The sequence below is a fragment of the Pogoniulus pusillus genome, chromosome 24, assembly GCF_015220805.1.
Source record: "Pogoniulus pusillus isolate bPogPus1 chromosome 24, bPogPus1.pri, whole genome shotgun sequence".
In the NCBI taxonomy this organism is placed as follows: domain Eukaryota; kingdom Metazoa; phylum Chordata; class Aves; order Piciformes; family Lybiidae; genus Pogoniulus; species Pogoniulus pusillus.
In genome coordinates, this window is record NC_087287.1 from 9,404,646 (window position 1) to 9,424,199 (window position 19,554).

General features: G+C 60.9%; 4 protein-coding genes across 5 annotated transcripts; all 4 read right to left on the reverse strand.

Annotated features, from left to right (window-relative positions):
* Nucleotides 1-151: 151 nt before the first annotated feature.
* ZP1 (zona pellucida glycoprotein 1) lies at nucleotides 152-4,978 on the reverse strand. The gene is made up of 13 exons (XM_064163315.1): nucleotides 4,819-4,978; nucleotides 4,471-4,592; nucleotides 3,433-4,388; nucleotides 2,609-3,162; nucleotides 2,229-2,372; nucleotides 1,935-2,119; nucleotides 1,758-1,855; nucleotides 1,463-1,590; nucleotides 953-1,142; nucleotides 718-868; nucleotides 509-593; nucleotides 307-428; nucleotides 152-223 (listed from the first exon to the last, which is right to left on the reverse strand). The coding sequence occupies exons 1-12, from the start codon at nucleotides 4,976-4,978 to the stop codon at nucleotides 322-324; spliced, it is 2,880 nt and encodes a 959-aa protein (XP_064019385.1). The 3' UTR covers nucleotides 152-223; nucleotides 307-321.
* Nucleotides 4,979-7,023: 2,045 nt separating this feature from the next.
* On the reverse strand, nucleotides 7,024-11,004 carry LOC135186006 (bile acid-CoA:amino acid N-acyltransferase-like). 2 transcript variants are annotated; one of them, XM_064163343.1, is made up of 4 exons: nucleotides 10,867-11,004; nucleotides 9,672-10,142; nucleotides 9,354-9,556; nucleotides 7,024-7,689 (listed from the first exon to the last, which is right to left on the reverse strand). In XM_064163343.1, the coding sequence occupies exons 2-4, from the start codon at nucleotides 10,132-10,134 to the stop codon at nucleotides 7,099-7,101; spliced, it is 1,257 nt and encodes a 418-aa protein (XP_064019413.1). In that variant the 5' UTR covers nucleotides 10,135-10,142; nucleotides 10,867-11,004; the 3' UTR covers nucleotides 7,024-7,098. The 2 variants fall into 2 exon arrangements, with proteins under 2 accessions (XP_064019413.1, XP_064019414.1); XM_064163344.1 differs by having other exon boundaries at nucleotides 10,748-11,004.
* Nucleotides 11,005-12,782: 1,778 nt separating this feature from the next.
* CCDC86 (coiled-coil domain containing 86) lies at nucleotides 12,783-16,035 on the reverse strand. Its single transcript, XM_064163390.1, has 4 exons — nucleotides 15,647-16,035; nucleotides 14,855-14,984; nucleotides 13,867-13,941; nucleotides 12,783-13,168 (listed from the first exon to the last, which is right to left on the reverse strand). Exons 1-4 carry the CDS (start codon nucleotides 15,835-15,837, stop codon nucleotides 13,049-13,051), a joined length of 516 nt encoding a protein of 171 aa, XP_064019460.1. The 5' UTR covers nucleotides 15,838-16,035; the 3' UTR covers nucleotides 12,783-13,048.
* Nucleotides 16,036-16,120: 85 nt separating this feature from the next.
* On the reverse strand, nucleotides 16,121-18,466 carry LOC135186027 (membrane-spanning 4-domains subfamily A member 15-like). Its single transcript, XM_064163382.1, has 6 exons — nucleotides 18,296-18,466; nucleotides 17,858-17,977; nucleotides 17,544-17,600; nucleotides 16,933-17,088; nucleotides 16,507-16,626; nucleotides 16,121-16,324 (listed from the first exon to the last, which is right to left on the reverse strand). Exons 1-6 carry the CDS (start codon nucleotides 18,464-18,466, stop codon nucleotides 16,316-16,318), a joined length of 633 nt encoding a protein of 210 aa, XP_064019452.1. The 3' UTR covers nucleotides 16,121-16,315.
* Between the last annotated feature and the right edge of the window lie 1,088 nt (nucleotides 18,467-19,554).

Here is a 19,554-nt window from a genome sequence, read left to right on the forward strand (position 1 = left end):
AGGGTTGGACTCCATCACCTGAAAGGCCTCTTCCAGCCCAAAGGATTTGATGATTCTGGAGCTGGGGGGATTGTGGGTGCTGCCAGCCCTGAGATGGGGACAGGGGACCCTCCTTTTCCCACCCCTCCCCAGTAACAAACCAAGCTACCAAGCCATGCTGGGCACTGGTTTATTATTCCAGCTTGCCTGGAGATCTCCAGCAGCATCTGGCTGGAGGCAGCAGCTGTGCAGGAGGAAGAAGAGAAGGAGGAGAGTGAGTTAGAGCTGGGATGAAGGAGAGGTTTAGGGAGTTGAAGGACTACTCACCCAGTACCTTTGGTCTCATCCTCTGTGCAGCTTGGGGACCTTTGGGAAGATGACACCTCCTTGGGAGGTGACCATCCCCATAGCTTCAGCTGTCCTCTTGCCTTCTGGAGACCGACGTGCTCCTGGAGAGGGGCAGGGGGTTGGCACACAAAGCTGAGGGGCAGGTGAAGGTTCCCCAGGGAGCTGGTGGCCCCAGACTTACGTGAGGGCACCCCAAGCTGGCAGGAGGGGCGACAGGGCTCAGTCTGGGCCAGGTGACACACGGAAGCGCTGCAGGAGATGTACACCTGGAAACCAGAAGTGGGCTACCATCAGCAACAGGAGGTTGCCAACACTTGAGGAGCTCAAGAGGCCCAGCAGGGACCTCTGAAGTTCATGAGCAAGCCTTTGGGTTGATGCTGCTCCGCTCACCTCTCCCTCCAGTGCTGCCATGGAGGGGGGCTCCACAAAGGTGAAGGTGGAGATGGCAAAGCGTTGGTAGTGGCTTGGGAAGGGCAGCTGTGGGGAGGCTGGGCCCACGGGTATGAGCTGGGTCCTGTAGTTGTCCCCTGTGAAGGGACACCTGGATGTGCAAGAAGGGCCCTTGGTTGATGCAAGTGACCAGCCCACAGCTCTCCAGCTTCCTGTTATCCCCTACGCTGCTCACCCGTCCACCAGGATGGGCCACTGGGGCTCGGCTGCTGGGTTGGTGCTGGGGGCTGCCCAGCACTGGTGCAGGACCAGCACCAGGTTGGGGTCTGTCTTCTGCAGGAGGCGAACCTCCACGTAGATGGGGTCCCGCAGAACCTTCACCAAGGGGTAGTCACCACTGGGGTGGTAGGAGCTGTAGGTCTCATCTGTGGCAAGGGTGAGAGGCTGAGCAGGTGGAGGTCCAGTGGGTTATGGAATCACAGAATTGCTTGAGTTGGAGGAGACCTTCCAAGCTCATGGAGTCCAACCCTTAACCCAGCATGGCCAAGGCACCTCTAAACCATGGCCCTCAGCACCACATCTCCGTGGCTCTGAAACTAGGGATGAGGACTCCACCACTGTCCTGGGCAGCCTGGGCCAGACCTTGACAACCCTTCTGGGTGTGGACGTTTCTCCTCGTGTCCAACCTGAACCTCCCCTGTGCCAGCCTGAGGTCATTTCCTCTAGTCCTAAGTGGGCTACTCACCAGTGGCAATGCGTAGCTGGAGCCCCAGTGGCCCCAGCATGGCAAAGGAGGTGGAGGTGGGAGGCTCAGCCACTTCCACCTGGAGTGGCAGGAGGTCACTGGCGTTGTAGATGCAACGAGCTTGGAGGCTGTGGGGAGCAGAGCAGGGCTGGGTGCCCCTCTTTGTCCTGCAACCCTTCACAGGGGGCTGGGCACCACAGGGCTTCCCAGTGCCAGAACCAGTAAGGAATGGGGTGGACTGGTCTGGGTGTTGGAGCTGGGTGGGCTTTGCTGGGAGGGGGTGGTCCTGGCTTACATGTAGATGCTGTCCCTGGTGATGGAGCCACGAGTGGACCCTTGAACATCGAGGGTGGAGATCAGCTGGTTCTCATAGATCAGCTGGTCCTCAGTCACCTGTGACAGGCACAGCCATGGGGTCCAGGTCCCTCAGGTGGGGTTGGGGCGGGCTTGGGTGGTGGTTCCCCATCCCTACCTGCAGGGTGGTGCCGCATTGGGTGACGGCGAAGCGGAACATGACGAAGGCCTCGCTCAGCCCCAGGGGCTCGCAGCCAGGCTGGCTGCTGGCCAGCCTCACGCTGTCCAGGTTGTAGGGTTGGGTGCCCAAGCCCCGTGGCACCACCACCACGAAGTGCCCATCCAGCAGGCACTGCACGGTGGCTGTGACACGAGGGATTGGCTCCGTCAGCCTGATGGGCCCCGCGGGCACCCTTGGCACGTGCTGGCCAAGGCCGTGGGGTGTGCCCAGGGCTTGTGCCCAGTGTCCCACCTGTGTTCCCATAGTAGCAGGGGGTCACACGGTCCATGTCGTTGTAGCAGCAGCCTGCCTGCAGACAGGCCTCCCGACCCTGTGGGGCCACGCAGGGCATCTTCCCCGCTGCCACCTGGCACTGCTCCCGCGTCAGCTGGGTGCCTGGGGTGGCAGAGAGGGGACATTGCCCTCGGCATCACCCTGAGCACCATCCTGGCCTGCTTGACCCCTGCCAAACCACCATCCTGCCCAACCTTCACCTGCCCACCCAAGCTTCCCCCTGCCAAACTGCTCTCCTGCCCCCACCAAGTGTCCACTCACACCTGTGACCTGCTGCTCCAGGGACGAGGAGGTTCCAAACCCCATCTAGATGCCTCCATCCCACCCCATTGACCTACCTGCCCCTGCTGAGGGGTAGAAGAGAGCTGTGGATTGTAGCAGACTGGCCTGGGATTGAAGCCCAGGACGCAGGAAACCAGGCTGGGCTTGGGGTCGAAGTCTTGGATGTTCCAGACCTGAGTGGAGCTGAGCCTGAAGTCCAGGACGTACCATCCCTGGTCGGGACTGGAGTGCTGGCCCTGTGCTATCCCCTCGGGAGCCGCTGGGGTGCATCAGCCCAGCTTGGTTCTGGAGGCCAGGGTGGAGAAGACCATTTTGGTAGTGGGTCTGAAGGCTATGGGAAGAGAAGCCCGGTGGATTTGGGGCTTGAGCTCCTGAGTGGATGAAGCCTGCTTGAGTTTGAGCACCAGTGTGTGTTGAGCCGGACTGGACACTGTGGTGTCCCAACCCTGGCTGGTTTGGGGTCTGAAACCCAGGCTGAAGAAGACCTGGTTGGGTTTGAGCTCCAGGGTTCAGCAGCCCAGGCCGGTTTTGGGTGTGAAGACCTGTTTGGGTTTGAGCTCCAGGGTTCAGCAGCCCAGGCCGGTTTTGGGTGTGAAGACCTGGTTGGGTTTGAGCTCCAGAGTTCAGCAGCCCAGGCCGGTTTTGGGTGTGAAGACCTGTTTGGGTTTGAGCTCCAGGGTTCAGCAGCCCAGGCCGGTTTTGGGCGTGAAGCCCTGGTTGGGTTTGAGCTCCAGGATGCAGCAGCCCAGGTCGGTTTGGAGTGTGAAGCCCTGGTTGGGTTTGAGCTCCAGAGTTCAGCAGCCCAGGTCGGTTTTGGGCATGAAGCCCTGGTTGGGTTTGAGCTCCAGAGTTCAGCAGCCCAGGTCGGTTTGGAGTGTGAAGCCCTGGTTGGGTTTGAGCTCCAGGATGCAGCAGCCCAGGTCGGTTTGGAGTGTGAAGCCCTGGTTGGGTTTGAGCTCCAGAGTTTAGCAGCCCAGGCTGGTTTGGAATGTGAAGCCCTGGTTGGGTTTGAGCTCCAGGATGCAGCAGCCCAGGTCGGTTTTGGGTGTGAAGACCTGGTTGGGTTTGAGCTCCAGGGTTCAGCAGCCCAGGTCGGTTTGGAGTGTGAAGCCCTGGTTGGGTTTGAGCTCCAGGATGAACCAACCCCAGATGGTTTTGGGTGTGAAGCCCTGGTTGGGTTTGAGCTCCAGGGTTCAGCAGCCCAGGCCGGTTTGGAGTGTGAAGCCCTGGTTGGGTTTGAGCTCCAGGATGAACCAACCCCAGATGGTTTTGGGTGTGAAGCCCTGGTTGGGTTTGAGCTCCAGGGTTTAGCAGCCCAGGCCGGTTTGGGGTCTGAAGCCCTGGGCGAAGGAGCCCTGGCTGGGATTGAGCTCCAGGGTGGAGCAAGCCAGGCTGGGCTGGAGGTTGCCTGCCTGGGCGTGTTAAGCCCTGTTGGGTTTGGGTCTGAAGGCCCAGGTGAGCCTGGCCAGGCTGTGCTGGAGGCCCTGGGTGAACCAGAGCAGGCTGGAGTTGGGGCTGCAGCCCAGGGTGCCCCAGGACAGGCTGGGTGTGAGCTATGGGGTGAGCCTGCTCCGAGTGGCCCTGGGGACCGAGGTGGGGTCTGGAGATGGTGAGTGATGACTGGGAGAGATGCTGCAGGAGGCCTGGCTGTGGCAGGGGCACAAGGACATCAGTCTGGGTTTGGTGGGCACCGTTGCCCTGAGCAGCCTGCTTGCCCTCCGTGAGGCTCTCGTAGTTCCCTGGCTTGGGGCAGGTCATGTTGAGTTGGTAGAAGGCTGCCACGGCCCCGCCGAGCAGTGTCTCCTCCAGCTGCACTCTCAGCACGTAGCGCTCGCCCTGCGGTGGGACAGGAGGGAGTCACCCAGGGACAGTCACCTCCAGCACCTGGAGAGCTCCACGAGTGGCACAGGACCCTCACCTTGACCAGGACGTGGCAGCCATCGTAGCCAGAGGAGAAGATGACAGCACCATCCAGGCCCGTGCTGAGCCAGTGGAGGCAGATGGAGCAGTTGGCCACATCAAAGCGGGTACCAAACTCATCTGTGGGGGCACCCGGGGTTAGGGGTGGTGGGACTGAGGTGGCACAACCAAGTGCCACAATGATCTGTGGGGCAGGCAAGCCCTCAGAAACCCTCCCTGGGTTCTCAGCCAAGCTCCTTCCAGCCATTGGGCTCATGCCATCAGGGCACCCCCAGCCTGGGGCGCTCAGGGTAAGCAGGGTGCTCGGGCACAGGGCAGCCCGAGGAGGGTCCTGGGGGGCACTCACCCATGACCTTGAAGCGGACGGTGCGGCCGGGCCGGGGGTAAGCCTGGAGCTGCATGCCGTGGTCGCCGCAGTCGTAGCGGTAGCGCAGCAGCGAGAAGCTGGCTCCTGGCCACAGGCACAGAAGCAGCAGCAGCAGGAGGAAGGAGCAGCTCCCACCCATGGTGGCGGCAGCAGCCAGAGCCCCAGGTGCTCCGCGGGTCGGCGCTGAGGATGGGCAGTTTTATACCCAGCCCGAGCAGGGATCAGATGACTGGTGAGGCTGTGCCAGGATGGTGCCTCCTGCCTGAGCTCTGCCCAGGGCTCCTCGCTCCCCTGCCACCGCTGACCTCGCTGCCCCCAGCCCTGTGGTCACCTCAGCGTGGCCGTGCCACGGTGACCGGGCAAGGAACGCGGAGCCTGGCAGAGAAACGCCACAGGAGAGCCTGCTGCCAGGGAACGGGGACTGGAGCTGGCACCGGCTGCCAGCCAGGCAGGAGGAGGGGGCTGGCATGTGCCCACCTTCGCTCTTGCCACACAGCCTTGGGGTTTGGTGCAAGTTGTTGGGGACAGTGGTGGCATCTGGCTCCCCAGTGGACACCTCAGGGCAGCCATGGGACTGGGAGCCCGTTGAGGGACCAAGGAGGGTTTAGGGGCTGGGGAATGGGGCAGTTGTCCCCAAATGCCCCTTCTCCATGGTGGCTGCCACCCTGCCTCTACCCCACTGGCAACAAAAGCCCTTCAAAGAGCACTTGGTCTTGTGGAGATGAGTGAGGAGAAGCTCTTCCTGCAAGTGAGGAATCAAGACCTGTCCTGAGCATTGCAAAGGGCCAGGGGAGCCCCAGGTCACCCCTTGGGCTGGCTGTCACCGTCCTTTGCTCTGGGCTTGCTCCCCAGCACCTCATTCTCATGGCTTTAAGGTGATGGCAGCACAGTCATTGCCCCAGCAGCTGTGCCACGGTGGCTCTGAGACACTGGAACATGTGTTCCAGGGAGGCTGTGGGTGCCCTGGAGGTATCCAAGGCTGGATGAGGCCTTGAGCAGTGGGAGGTGTCCCTGCCCATGGCAGGGGGTTGGAACTGGATGAGCTTTAAGGTCCCTTCCAACTCAAGCCATTCTGTGAATCCCTGATGCCAGTGCCCTGAGGTGCCCGTGGAGCCAGCGTGGTCCAACAGCAGGCAGACACCCAGCTGAAGCAGTGCCCTGGCATGGGGAGGCAGGAGCTGGCTCCCTTCAGGTGGCTGCTCAGCACCTTGGGGGTTGCTTCTTTTAGAAGTTTTCCATCTGGGTCTTACCTTTATTGCAGCTTCCACTGAGTCAACCCTCCCCTTGCTGATGTGATGGTCATAGCCAACTCCTGCACCCTGCCCTGGCACAAGCTGGGTGTGAACATGCCCAGATGCCCATTTGCTACCCTTCAGCCCAGCCCAGGTGCCAGCCTCAGCACTTTTTCCATCTAGAACAGGTTGCTCAGAGCCCCAAACAACCTGACCTGCAGCAGTGCCAGACATGGGGCAGCTCCCACCTCTCTGGGGCAACCTGGGACAGGCTCTCACCACCCTCAGGGGCAAACATTTCTTCCTTCCCTCCAGCTGTTAGTTCCAAACCATCACCCCTTGGCCTGTCACAAGAGGCTATGCTCAGAAGTCTGTCCCCAGCTTTCTTCTCAGCCCCTTTAAGCCACCAGAAGGTCTCCCTGGAGCCTTCTCTTCTCCAGCTTGAACAATCCTAACTTCCTCAGCCTGACCTCACAGCAGAGGGCTCCCAGCCCTGCCAGCATTGCTGTGGCCTCCTCTGGCCCTGCTCCAACAGGTCCCTGTCTCTGCTATGCTGAGACTCCAGAGCTGGCCCCAGCATTACAGGTGAGGACTCAGTATAGAGGCAGAATCTCCTCCCTACCCCTGCTGGGCATCAGCTGAAGCCATGGTTGGCTTCTGAGCCAGCTCATCTCCAGCTTTTCACCCCACAGCACTCTCAAGGCCTTCTCCTCAGGGCTGCTCTTCAGCCCCAGCGTGATTGGGTTGCCCCAAGCCAGCTGCAGAGCCTTGCAGAACACATGGACCTGTATCCTCAGGTGTGCCATCACCAGGACCTCAGTGCAGCGTCCCCACGCCATGAGCAAAGGATGCAGGTGGCAGGATCCCAGAATCCCAGCAGGGTGGGGTCAGAAGGGACCTCTGCAGCCCATCCAGTCCAACCCCTCTGCTAAAGCAGGGCACCCACAGCAGCTTGCACAGGAGCACTGCCCTTTATTATAGAGTGGCTGGGACAAACCCCCGAGGCAGCCTCAGACCCTTCCACCCATCACAGCTTCGTGGGGATGACAGACCCCAAATGGAGCTCCAAGAAGCGGACAATCTCCTGCCATGAGTGTTCCTGGGCTTTGGCATGAGGTTGGGCTTCCCCTCCCCACACCAGTGGTCTGGGGCTGCCCCGAATGCTGGAGATGCTGCAGAGGGGTGACCCAGGAGGCTCAATCAAGTGCCCAGCCCCAGGGTAGGAGAGGAGGCGGCAGTTCTCGGGCGGCATCCGTGCCATGGCCAGCTCAGCAAAGAGCTTGCTGTTGAAGCTACGGTCAGCCTCCCCCACCACAAAGAGGACCTTCCCTCGGATCTTCTGGGTGGGGATGGCTGAGATGCTGTAGGCAGGGTCCCGAGGGTCGGAGAAGATGGCAGAGTTGTCCATGGCCCCCAGCTCCGTGAAGAGTATTCGCTCGATGCAGTAGGGGATGGGTGGGATGAGGAGGTCGTCCTTATAGACCAGGGGGTTGCCATGGAGGGAGGATGTGCCATTGATCCACACCGTGGCCACCACCTGTGGGAGGAAGGTGGCCATGGACAGGGCCACTTCTGCTCCTTTGGAGACGCCGACGACTCCCAAGCCAGGGCCTCGCACCTGCGGCAGGAGGGGACGGAGCGGAATGGGCAGCAGTGCTCAGTGCCTGGGCACAACCTGCTTGCTTGGGCACTGCTGGTCACCAGGAGGCCCTGCTCCCTGGCATGGCCCCAGGACATCTTGCTTCTGGGGATGTCCCTGCTCACCAGGACATCCCATTCACCATTCTGGACAAGAAGCTCTCCATGGGACAGCAGTGTGCCCTTGTGGCCAAGGAGGCCACTGGGGTCCTGGAGAGCATTATGAGGAGTGTGTCCAGCAGATCCATGGAGGCTCTCCTCACCCTCTGCTCTGCCCTACCCAAGACCTCACCTGGAATACTGTGTTCAGTTTTGGGCTGCCCAGTTCAGAAGGGGCAGGGATCTACTGGAGAGAGTCCAACAGAGGGCTGTGAAGATGATGAAGGGGCTGGAGCACTGCCCTGCGAGGACAGGCTGAGGGACCTGGGGCTGTTTGGGTTGGTGAGCAGAAGACTTAGGGGGAATCTAATCAGTGTTCATCAATATCTGAGGGTCAAGAGGGAGGGCACAAACTCTTCTCAGTTGTGCCCTGTGATAGGACAAGGGGCAGTGGGTATAAGCTACAGCACAGGGAGTTCCACCTCAACATGAGGAAAAGCTTCTTTACTGTTATGGGTCACAGAGCCCTGGAGCAGGCTGCTCAGAGAGTCTCCTTCTCTGGAGACTTTCACAACCTGTCTGGATGCATCCCTGTGCAACCTGAGCTAGATGCTAAGGTCCTGCTCTGGCAGGAGGGGTGGATTCAATGATCTATGGAGGTCCCTTCCAACCCTTAACATCCTGTGAAGACATCCCCAGTCACCAGGACACTGGATTCACTAGGCCATCCCTGCTCTACAGGGGATCCCATTCATCAAGATGTCCTTCACAGTCATCAGGGCATCCTACTCACTGAGATGTCCCTGGGCCATCTTACTTCTCAAGACATCCCTGATTACCAGGAGATCCCATTCACTGAGATGTCCTTCACAGTCATCAGGGCATCCTGCTCACTGAGCTGTCCCCATGACACTGGATTCATAGAATCACAGAAGCAGTCAGGGTTGGAAGGGACCACAAGAAGCAGCCAGTTCCAACCCCTCCTGCCATGCCCAGAGACACCCTACCCTAGAGCAGGCTGCCCACAGCCTCTGCCAGCCTGGCCTGAAACACCTCCCTGAGCAACGCATTCCAGGCTCTCACCACTCTCATGCTCAACAACTTCTTCCTAACATCCAGACTAAATCTCCCCACCTCCAGCTTTGCTCCATTCCCCCCAGTCCTATCACTGCCTGACAGCCTAAAAAGTCCCTCCCCAGCTTTCTTGTAGGTCCCCTTCAGATGCTGAAAGGTCACAGTAAGGTCACCTCAAAGCCTCCTCTTCAAACTGAACAGCCCCAATCCCTCAGTCTCTCCTCATAGGCCACCCCTGCTCTCCAGGAGATCCATCCACCAGGATGCCCTCCCTGATCACCAGGGCACCCTTTTCCCTGCGACGTCCCCAGCACACCTTGCTCCTGAGGCCACCCCTGCTCTCCAGGAGATCCCACCCACCAGGATGCCCTCCCTGATCACCAGGGCACCCTTTTCCCTGCAACATCCCCAGCACACCTGAGGCCACCCCTGCTCACGGGAGCCACCCACCCATCGTGCTGCAGAGCTCACCTTGGGGTGCCGGAGGAGCATCTCGGCTGCCTCTTCGAAATAGCTCAGGTCGAGCTGGGCCAGCATCTGGGGCAGGTCGTCGTAGGCAAAGAAGGCCAAGGCCAGCGCGGCAAAGCCCCTGCTGGCCAGCAGCCCCGCACGGAACTCGATCAGGCCACCGGCACCCCCGAACAGGTCAATCACCCCGGGGAAGGGTCCCGCTCCTGTGGGCAGCCAGAGAGACCATCGCCGGCGGCAGAGAAGCGCTGCCCTGGCCCCGCGGCGCGCCGGGGGACCGAGGCTGGGCGCCCCGCGGCTCCCCGCGCCCCGCGGTCTCACCGGCTGGCAGGAAGAGCGCCCCGCGGACCCTGCCCTCCCTGACGGGCACCCTCTGCACGCCGCGGCTCATGTACCACCGCTCGGCCCGGCAGGAGGCCAGCGGCCGCTCCCGGGGCTGGCTGCCCAGCTCGATGCCGTCGAAGACCTCCAGGTGGACGAGGAAGGGGCTGCCAGCCACGTCCCGCTTGATCAGCCGTCGGAAGGGGGTGTTGGGCTGCAGGAACCAGAAGAGCCCCATGGGCCAGACGCCCGAGTAGCTGCCGCCCAGCGCCGGGTGGCACCCGGGGTCCACCTCACCCGTCTGGCTGGCGCGGAAGAACGCCCGGGACTGGAACTCCTCGCCCTGCTCGTCCGCCAGCCGTGCCCGCAGCGTGACGGCCTGGCCGGGGCGCAGTCCCCGCACCCGCACCCGCACCGGCCGGTCGGCCAGGGAGCACCGCGGCGTCACCGTCACCTCCACCATGGCGGGAGCTGGGGGGTGGAGAGCAGCATCGCACCACCGGAGCGCCCCACGCTTGCCCCACCTCCCGCGGAGGAGGCTGCCCGGTGACCCGGGGTGGCCTGGCAGCAGGGCACTGTCCGCAGGGTCCCCCAAGGAGGGTTTGCAGCCCAGCTGCTCTCACTGGAACCCCCACGGCCCTCCCAGCCCAGAAACCACCCCCCCCACTAGCAGCCCCCCAACCCTGCCCGGCAGCTGCGTCACCCCCAGTCACCCCTTTTCCTTCTGTGCCCCCTAGCACCTTGCCTCCATCCTCCTCCTCAGCACCCCGGGGTCAAAACAGGGTTCAGGGGCTACACCCCACCCCCCCCCAAGTCCTGATCAGAGCCACCCCCTTTTTCTTCTGTCCCTCAGCCCCAGTGCCCCCAGCACCCACTGTCCCCTCTCCCCATCCTCCTCCTCCGCACCCCAGGGCAGGGAGTCTTGCGGGCAGGGGCTACGGGGGGGGGAGGGAGGCAGTGGCTATGATCCCACAGCCTCTCCATGCAGCAAACCCCAGCAGGACGGAGGGAGCCCAGCGAGCTGCTGGCCCCCGTCCAGCCCTGCGAAGAGACAAAGGCTTGGCCCCAGCACGAACCAGCGCCACCAGGCAGCTCTTCCGCATGCCCTCGAGGTCTGAAGCTCCCAGGAATGGGCTCCAATTCCCATCCCCCCCCCCAGCCACCCCCCACCCCAACATTCCCGGCACTCTTTTACCCTGCTGGGGCGAAGGCTGAGCTGCTGCTGGAGCTGTAGGAAGCGGTGGGAGAGGCTGGGATCTGCCCGTGCCGAGCTTGGGTAATCATTAGCCAAGGAACCAGCGAGGGCAGAACCCTCCTGGCCCATGACCCCTGCATGCCTGGCACCGGTCTCACAGCCCCGCAGGTCCCCACCCCCTGCCTGTGGCACTCCCACCCCCCCCCAAAAAAATACTCCACAACTCCTACTTCCCTCCCCAAAATCCCTACTTTCCTCCTTCCTAGTTTCCTCCTCCCTCCTCTTTTCCCCTTCCCTCCTCTTTTCCTCCTCCCAATTCCTGATTCCCCCCTCTCAAATTCCTTCCTCCACCAATTTCTGCTCCCCCCCCACCTGCCCCATCTACCTCATTCCTACTTTCCACCCAGTTCTTTCCTCACCTTCAATTCCCACTTCCCTCCATAAAATCCTTATTCCCCCCCTCCCAATTCCTGCTTCCAGCCCCAAATTCCTACTTCTCCCCAATTCCTACTTTCACCCCTAAATTCCTGGCTTCTCCCAATTCCTGCTTCCTCCCTCTTCCCTTTTTTCACTTTCAATTCCTGCTTCCCTCCCCCAAACCCCTACTTTCCTCCTCCTCATTTTCCTCTCAATTCTGGCTTCCACTCCCAAATTCCTACTTCTCTAATTCCCACTTCCAGTCCCTAATTCCTGTCTCCTCTCCCAACTCCTACTTACCAATTCCTTCCTCTCAATCCCTTTCTCCCCTCCAGTTCCCCCTTACCTGCCCCCAATTCCTCCTTACCTGCTCCCAATTCCTCCTTACCTGCTCCCAATTCCTCCTCCTCCTCCCAATTCCTCCTCCTCCCCAGTTCATTTCCCCAACTCCTTCTTCCCCTCCAATCATCATTAACCCAACTTCCTACTTTTCCAACTCAATCCCTTTTCTCATCCCAAATCCCACTTCCCATTCCTACTTCTCTCCAACTCCTTTCCATTCCTACTTCACTCCACCAAATCCTTTCACAGTTCCTACTTCTCCACCCCCATTTGCTACTTCCCTCTCCCCTAATTCCTTCTTCCCTCCCCCCCAGTTCCTACTTTCCCTACCCCTTTGCATCCCTGCGATGCCTCCATCATGTCCTTAACCCACCACTGCTTGTCCCCCTCCCCAAAACAAAGCTCCTGGGCACCACCACATCTCACCTTATCCTCCCTGCAGCCTCCTCTTGGCACCCCTAGCCCCACCAGTGCCAACTTTGCCTCCCACCCTCATCCCCTTGATCTGGCTCCCAGCAGGCTGCAGACCAAGAGGTGTTTATAGAGCAAGAAAAGTCAGGACAGCTGCAGATCTGGGGGGAGGGGGGTTACTCCCATTAAGCCTCTTCATTACAGCCAATCCACACCCCAAAACCCACTCTACAGCCCCCCCTCTCCCCTGCCCCGAGCAGGGTTCTAGCAAGCTGAGTGGCACCCTGCACCCCATTCCCATCTCCACAGTCCCCTTCCCCGTAGTGACAGGCTCCAAGGCTCAAATCCAGGAGGGTGGCAGCCTCCTGTTTGAGGAGGGGGAACTTTAGATGGTGACTCCCCCACTTCTTTGAGGAAGAAGCTCAGGGGATGACCTTCCACAGCTCTCTGAGGAAGGAGAACCTCAGGGGGTGCTTCCCCCAGCTCTCTGAGGAAGTGGAAACTCAGGGGATGGCCTCTCTGAGGAAGAAGAACCTCAGGGGATGACCTCCTCCACCTCTCTGAGGAAAGGCAACTGCAGGGGATGACCTCTCCCAGCTCTCTGAGGAAGGAGAACCTCAGGGGATGACCTCCTCCACCTCTCTGAGGAAGGAGAACCTCAGGAGATGACCCCAGCAAAGCTGAGGAAGAGGAAAAGCCCAAAGATGGAGCCTCCAGCCCCCCAATACTGATTGATTTGAGGCCACTATGGGTCAGATCCTCTTCATTTTGACACAGAGAAAGCAGATTTGGGGCAGGTCAAAACAAATTGTCCAGCTCCAGCAACTCCACAGGATCCAGAAGCTGCTTCCTGCATGTCCTGGAGCAACACAACCCCCCCCCAACCATCTCTGTCCTGCTGTGTCCAACACCCAGGGCCCCCCCAAGCCGAGGAATCATCTCTGGAGAGGAGCAGGAGCCACAGAGACTCCCTCTGCAGGGGTTGGGCACCAGAGTCCCATGGTTTCCCATCTCATTTTGGGGTTGCCTTGTGCCTGGCAGGTGCCTTCTGGAGCAGGGCCAGGGTGTCCCTCTTCTCCACCCGCCGCAGCTGCTTCTTCTTGGCCCTCTTCAGCTTCAGTGGGTTTCGGATCTGGGGAATTGAGGAGGGAAACAATGGGATTTTCAGAGAGAGAGACACAGGCGTGGTGGAGCTGTCAGCTTCCCACTCCTGTGCCACAGAGCTGTGGGATGGGACCTTGAGGAACAGCTCCTAAGTCTGCCCATGAAACCATCCAGCTCAGCAGAAGCATCCTAAAACTCCTCCCTGGGTACATCTCCCAGGGTCTCCCAGCTGTTGAGGAGGGAAAGGACAGGAACAAATCCATCCTCACCACCACTCTGGGGCTGTCAAAGTCTTCTCTACACCCACCCTCAGCTCCAGAGTATCTTCCAGATGGAACAGCCATGATTTAGCTCACATGATCATGCCTGGGTTCCCACCAGCACCAAGCTTCTCTCCCAAGTCTCTTCCAGAAGGAATAACCATGATTTTCCCACGTGATCCTGCCTGGATTCCCCCCTAGCACCATGCTTCCCTCATTTCTGTCACCCCCATGGTGACCCCCTCTTTGGTTTCCTCCAGCTTGAAAGAGAAGTTGTCTCCCCCCTCAACCCCACTCTGGAAGGCACAAGAGAAGAAACCTTCCTGCTGTAGTTGAGGTCGGTTGCAATGTCCCAGTCCTCCCAGTGCTGCTCACAGGAGGAGCCAAGGAGGGGAACTGGAGGTGAGGAGAGGAGCTGGAGCAAACTGGAGCCCCAGTTCTCCGTGGTCTGGTGGTCACCACTCACCACTTGGACGATCTCTGCCTTCCTCTCGTTCTCCAGGCGCCGTCTGAGGTTCTCCTCCCTTCGCCGTTTCTTCTCCTGAGGGAGCAGCAGCAAATCATTCCCTGTGGGTTCCTCCCTCCCTGCCTGCCTCTGAGCCTAAATCCCAACCAGTATGGACCCACTAACACCAGTCAGGGAGCTGCAGGGGCTGTGGCAGCCCAAGCAATACCCAGTTGAGCATGAAATGTGTGGCACAAAGCTCAGCTGAAGGCTGGAAGCGACCAAGAGACTTTATTCTCTGTGAGTGATGTGCAGCTTGTGACTGTCACAGCCTGGACTGGGCACCAGCACAGGAGCTGCCATTCAGTGAGACCTGGCCAGGATGGAGAGGTCAACCTTAGGAAGCTCAAACAGGGCAAGTGGAGGGTCCTGCCCTTGGGGAGGAACAACTCCCTGCACTAGTACTGGTGCTGGGAAGCAGCTCTGAGGACCTGGTAGTGCTGAGGGACAAGCTGTTCATGAGCCAGTAACGTGCCCCTGTGGCCAAGAATGCCAATGGTCTCCTGGGGGTGTGAGGAAGAGTGTGGGCAGCAGGGTAAGGGAGGTTCTCCTCCACCTTTACTCTGCCCCACTCACGCTGAAGATCTGGGTCCAGTTCTGGGCTCCCCAGCTCAGCACAGACTGGGAACTGCTGCAGAGAGTCCAGGGCAGGCTCTGGAGGTGCTGAGGGGCCTGGGGCACCTCTGTGAGGAGCAAAGGCTGAGAGCCCTGGGGCTGTGGAGCCTGCAGGAGAGCAGCCCCAGAGGGCATCTGCTCAGTGCTCAGCAACAGCTAAAGGAGCTGTGGGGGGCAAGAGGCTGGGGGCAGGCTCTTGTGAGTGGTGCCCAGGGCCAGGCCAAGGGGCAGAGGGCACAGAGTGGAGTGCAGGAGGTTGCATGTGAGGCTGAGGAGAAGCTTGTTTGGTGTGAGGGTGCTGGAGGGCTGGAGCAGGCTGCCCAGAGGTTGTTACCTCTCGTTCCCGCTGCTTCCCCTCCTGCAGCTGCCGTGCCAGGTCCTGGACAAGCTTCTTCTCCTGCCTCTCCTTCATCTTCCGTGCCCAAGAGCTGTGAAGGGCCTTGTCCTGGATCATATGCGAGAACCTGGGCAGACAGAGGGGTCGTGTTGGCAGCTGGCAAAGACAGAGCTCAACTCCCCGCGGCTCACAGCAACCTTCCACAGCCGTTTTCACTCTCTGTGGGTCTGGGGTCACAAGCAGCCGGCTCCTATAGGTCCTCTATGGGGCTGAGCTGAGGCAAGAGCCCTGCAGGGAGCCTGCACCCCGAGCACTTGCAAAGCCTCCTGCCAAGCCTGAACCCAAACACAGCCCTGCCCCGCGAGGCATCTCCCAGGCAACCAGCAATAGAACAAGGGGACACAGTCTCTAGCTGTGCCAGGGTAGGTATAGGCTGGATGTTAGGAGGAAGTTCTTCGCAGAGAGAGTGATTGGCATTGGAATGGGCTGCCCAGGGAGGTGGTGGAGGCACCGTCCCTGGGGGTCTTCAAGAGAAGCCTGGATGAGGCACTTAGTGCCATGGTCTGGTTGACTGGCTAGGGCTGGGTGCTAGGTTGGACTGGATGATCTTGGAGGTCTCTTCCAACCCGGTTGGTTGATTCTATTCTATTCTATTCAGACAGCACCCACAGAGCTTCCCACAGATCTCGAGGATCTCCAATCGGACCTACTTCCAGCTGCGGACTTCAGCACACTCCCCTCGGCCCCGAGGACCCACTCCGAGACCTGTCAGTCCCTTCCCGCACCCACCTCTTCTTGTCGGGGTCCTTCCACACGCGCCCCGACTTGGGCTTGCCCCGCGGGATGGCCACGGCCGCAGCCTCCTTTCGCTTCTTCACGGCTTTCCGAGGCCGCCGAGCTGGGGCCGCCCCCGGGGCCGCCCCGTTGGGCTCCTCAGCCGCCGGAGCCGTGCCCGCGGCCGCCCCGTCGGGCTCCTCCATCCTCCACGCGGTGCCGTCTCCGTGCGGCGCAGAGCGATGGCGTCAGAGCGGCGCCGCAGCGCTGCTGCGAGCCGACGGTGAGGCCGCGGTCGCCATTGTAACGTCGGGCAACGCCTCCCGCCTCCAAGCGGAGCCGGGCAGAGGACGCCATCTTTGTGCCGGGCACGGCCCGCCGCGGTGCTGGCTTGTGCCCGCTCCCCGCCGCGCACACCCCCGACCCCCCTTAGTCCTGCTCGGTGGCGCCTCCCCGGTGCCCTGAGCCAGCTCTGCAGACACCCACGGCTTGGGGAGAGGCCTTTATTGGCGTCCAAAGCCAGGAAGGGCAGCAGGCAGCACCCCGGGGCGCGGAGCGGGGCTGCGGAGGCATCTGAGGCTGCGGCCAGCTCCGGGGAGGGCTTGCAGGGGCTGCAGCGGCTCGGTGGCGGTGGGGCTGCGGCTTGCAGCGCTTCTTGGCAGACAGCCGCGGGCTCAGCCGTGGCTACAGCGTCTGCGAGAAGAGAAACATAGTGTGGGGGGGTGGAATTTGGGGGTTGGGGTCGCGCAGAGAAACTCCTGCGGGCCTGGTACCAGCCTGGGGCTGCCCCTCGGGAGGAGGGCAGAGGCTGAGGAGCACTGCCCCGGCCCTGCCAGCGGTGCCTGGGGCCCCGCAGCGGCGCCAGCCCCTCTCACCATGCGGGTGTAGTTCTGCTGCTTGATGGCGTCGTAGCCGAAGGTCACGGCTGCCACCGCCACGCAGAACTCCAGCAGGTTGAAGATGACCAAGATGGAGTCCAGCCCATTGCTCAGCTTCTGCAGGGAGCAGGAGGAGGGGGAGGATGAGGAGGAGGAGGATGGGGAGGAGGAGGAGGATGGGGAGGAGGAGGAGGATGGGGAGGAGAAGGAGGAGGATGGGGAGAAGGAGGAGGATGAGCGGAGGGAGGAGGAGAATGGGGAGGAGGAGGAGGATGATGATGAGGAGGAGGAGGAGGAGGAGGAGGAGGAGGCGGCAGCACGCCTCTTCCCCTCCCCTGCGTGCAACCATCAGGCTGTTTGCACGTCCCGCATGGCGATGGGAGGCTCGGAGCCCACCGGGTGAGCAGGGCCAGGAGGTTCTACCTTGTTCTTAGGGTTGAAGCACCACTCAGGCTTCATGCCGTGGGGCGTGGTGGCCTCGCAGCCGGGGGTGTCGCGGGCGATGGCCGTGGTGTGGATCAGCGTGGCCACCAGCGTGCTCAGGATGACCCCCACGTTCACCACGCAGCAGGTCTTCACCTATGTGGGTCACCTCGAGTCAGCCCGCAGCAGCCTTGTCCCTCCTGCCGGGAGCTGTGTGGGTGACAGCACGATGCCCACCCTCCCAGGAGACCTCCATCAGGTGCCACAGAGCTGGGGAAGAGCCTGCCTGGGGGTTTGCTGTTTGACCAAGGATGCCTCCAAGCTGCGTTAATCAATTCGGGTCAAATCTACTCCTGGAGAAGGCAACCCTCTGTGACATCTTTTGTCCCTGAGAGTGACTCTGCCAGGCTCCAGGCACCTCGTGGAGGCCCTGAAGGGTGGAGATTTGCCCACCCTGTGCTTGATGGGCATCTCTGAGGGTGAGGTGAGCTTTGCTTGTAGACCCTGCGGAGCGAATCCAGGCTGCAGAGCCACTGGAAGGGGCAGAAGTCACAGAAACAGGGAGTGGGTTAGGTTGTCCCTTCCAGGCTGGCCTCAGGGGACTCACTTACCAGCAGGATGTTCTCCCTTTTGTCACTCTCCACCAGCAGAGAGCCAGAGAGCAGGAGCTGCTCCAGGAAACACAGGGAGGAGGTTGTCAGCAGCCAGGCACAGGTCCCTCTCACCCATCCTGCACATCCCAGTGTCCCCCTGGCTGTGAAGGGGTGTTTGGGGCTGCACCCACCCCCTCTCCGGCCCCAGAGAGGAGACAGACAGAAGTTGTGAGTGTACCAGGAGGTCCTGGTGACAAAGAGACCTGGTCCTCAATCCCCCCCACCCCCCGTGGCACAGGGAGGAGGAGAGGAGCAGGCAAGTCCCTGCTTACCAAGACCCCGAGCCAGAAGAGGATCCCACTGGCCACGGGCAGGGAGGGGGCCTCGTGCTCTGAAGCTGTCAGGATGATCCCAAAGCAGATGTGGATGATGCCAGTGAAGATGTGGATGGTCTGGGGAAGGACAGGGGAGAAGAATCCCCCTGGTCACTCCTCACTCTCAGCCCAAGGTGCTGCCAGCACCAGCAACGGGTGGGTGTCACCCCTGCCGTTAGTCCCACCCCAGTGCCACAGTGTCCTGGCTGTGCTCTCTGGTGCCAAGAAGGGTTGTGGGGGCAGCCTGTGCTGCCAAGCCTGGCACTTGGCAGCACAGCATGACCTGGTCCTGAACGTCCCCTCTGCCCTGGGCAAGGAGAACCTCAGGCAGAACAATCCCTGGGGATGCTGCGTCCCTGCTTTGTCCCTGGAGTGCTCCTGCACACAGTGTCTCACCCCCAACATCTTGGGCTGAGCCCTTCTGAAGCCTCTGACTCGGAATGATGAGGCAGTGGGTGGGGATGTTGTGGAGCCAGCAGTCAGCTGGGCTGCTCGGGGGTCTGTGGCTGAGATGACCTCAGTGATGATCCTCACACCTCCTGTGTCGGTCACTGTGGTGGCTGCCATCACCTGCAGGGCTGGAAAGCTGAGGCAGGGGAAGATGAGTCATGGAAACACAGAATGGTTTGGTTGGAAGAGAGCTTCAAGGCCATGGAGTCCCAACCCTTCACCCCAGCACTGCCAGGGCACCACCAAACCATGGCACTCAGCACAACGGCTCCAGGGCTTTGGAGCATCTCCAGGGATGGGGACTCCACCGCTGCCCTGGGCAGCCTGGGACAGGCCTTAGCAGCCCTCAAGGGCAAGAAATTGTTCCTCATGTCCAACCTGAATCTCCCCTGGGGCAACTTGAGGCTGTTTTCTCTTGTCCTGGCACTTGCTCCTTGGCAGCAGAGCCCAACCCCCAGCTGGCTCCAGCCTCCTTGCAGGCAGCTGCAGAGAGCCAGAAGCTCTCCCCTGAGGCTCCCTTTCCCCAGCCTCAACACCCCCAGCTCCCTCAGCTGCTCCTCACCATTCCTGTTCTCCAGACCCTTCCCCAGCTTCATTGCCCTTCCCTGGCCCTGCTCCAGCCTCTCAGTGTCCTTGGAGTGAGGAGCCCAGACCAGCTCCCACCCTGCTGGGGACCAGCACGTGGGACATATCCACACGAGTGGTGACACAAGAAGCACCAAGTGTCCCTTCTGACGATGTCCCACACCCCACAGCTCAGTCCCTGCTTAGATACCTCCTCCAGCCTGGGCTTTCCCTCCTCCTCCTCCTCCTCCTTCTCCTCTTCCCGTTAGTGGTCCCTTTGCTGCCCAGTCCTCCCTGGGAGGTGGTGTTGAGGCCAGGGACAGGATCCTGCTGCCCTTTGCTCCCTGTGGGAAGTTTGTTCACGGAAATCTCGTCAGGCCTCTCTTGCTCAACGTGGTGGCTTTGCCAGCAGAGAGACACCACTGCAACCCAGCAGGTGATGGGGGCTGAGGAAGGTGAGCAGGAGGGCTCTGCCAACCCGAGATGGGCACCCGGAGCGAGGTCTCTGTTGCAGGGGAGGAGTTGGATGCTTATCCCTTGGGATACTCCAAGGAGAACACCTCAGCTCGGGGTGATTGCTCTCCATCCCTGGTTGTGGACGCTTTGTTCAGGCATCAGTCAGCCACATGCCAGCCCTGGCA

What these genes read in the sequence shown, in the direction of transcription:
- ZP1 (XM_064163315.1), bottom strand. Translation starts at nt 4,978, where the DNA reads ATGGGTGGGAGCTGCTCCTTCCTCCTGCTGCTGCTGCTTCTGTGCCTG. An exon ending in ACCAGGGACAGCATCTACAT is followed by an intron (nt 1,591 to 1,757) that starts GTAAGCCAGGAC and finishes TGCTCCCCACAG; the next exon opens with CCTCCAAGCTCGTTGCATCT. An exon ending in CCAGCTACGCATTGCCACTG is followed by an intron (nt 1,143 to 1,462) that starts GTGAGTAGCCCA and finishes CCCTTGCCACAG; the next exon opens with ATGAGACCTACAGCTCCTAC.
- LOC135186006 (XM_064163343.1), bottom strand. Translation starts at nt 10,134, where the DNA reads ATGGTGGAGGTGACGGTGACGCCGCGGTGCTCCCTGGCCGACCGGCCG. An exon ending in GGCGCTCTTCCTGCCAGCCG is followed by an intron (nt 9,557 to 9,671) that starts GTGAGACCGCGG and finishes GGCTGCCCACAG; the next exon opens with GAGCGGGACCCTTCCCCGGG. An exon ending in TGCTCCTCCGGCACCCCAAG is followed by an intron (nt 7,690 to 9,353) that starts GTGAGCTCTGCA and finishes CTCCTGCCGCAG; the next exon opens with GTGCGAGGCCCTGGCTTGGG.
- CCDC86 (XM_064163390.1), bottom strand. Translation starts at nt 15,837, where the DNA reads ATGGAGGAGCCCGACGGGGCGGCCGCGGGCACGGCTCCGGCGGCTGAG. An exon ending in AAGGACCCCGACAAGAAGAG is followed by an intron (nt 14,985 to 15,646) that starts GTGGGTGCGGGA and finishes CTGTCTGCCCAG; the next exon opens with GTTCTCGCATATGATCCAGG. An exon ending in GGAAGCAGCGGGAACGAGAG is followed by an intron (nt 13,942 to 14,854) that starts GTAACAACCTCT and finishes CTGCTCCCTCAG; the next exon opens with GAGAAGAAACGGCGAAGGGA.
- LOC135186027 (XM_064163382.1), bottom strand. Translation starts at nt 18,466, where the DNA reads ATGGCAGCCACCACAGTGACCGACACAGGAGGTGTGAGGATCATCACT. An exon ending in CTCAGCCCAAGATGTTGGGG is followed by an intron (nt 17,978 to 18,295) that starts GTGAGACACTGT and finishes GTCCTTCCCCAG; the next exon opens with ACCATCCACATCTTCACTGG. An exon ending in TCTTCTGGCTCGGGGTCTTG is followed by an intron (nt 17,601 to 17,857) that starts GTAAGCAGGGAC and finishes TTCCTGGAGCAG; the next exon opens with CTCCTGCTCTCTGGCTCTCT.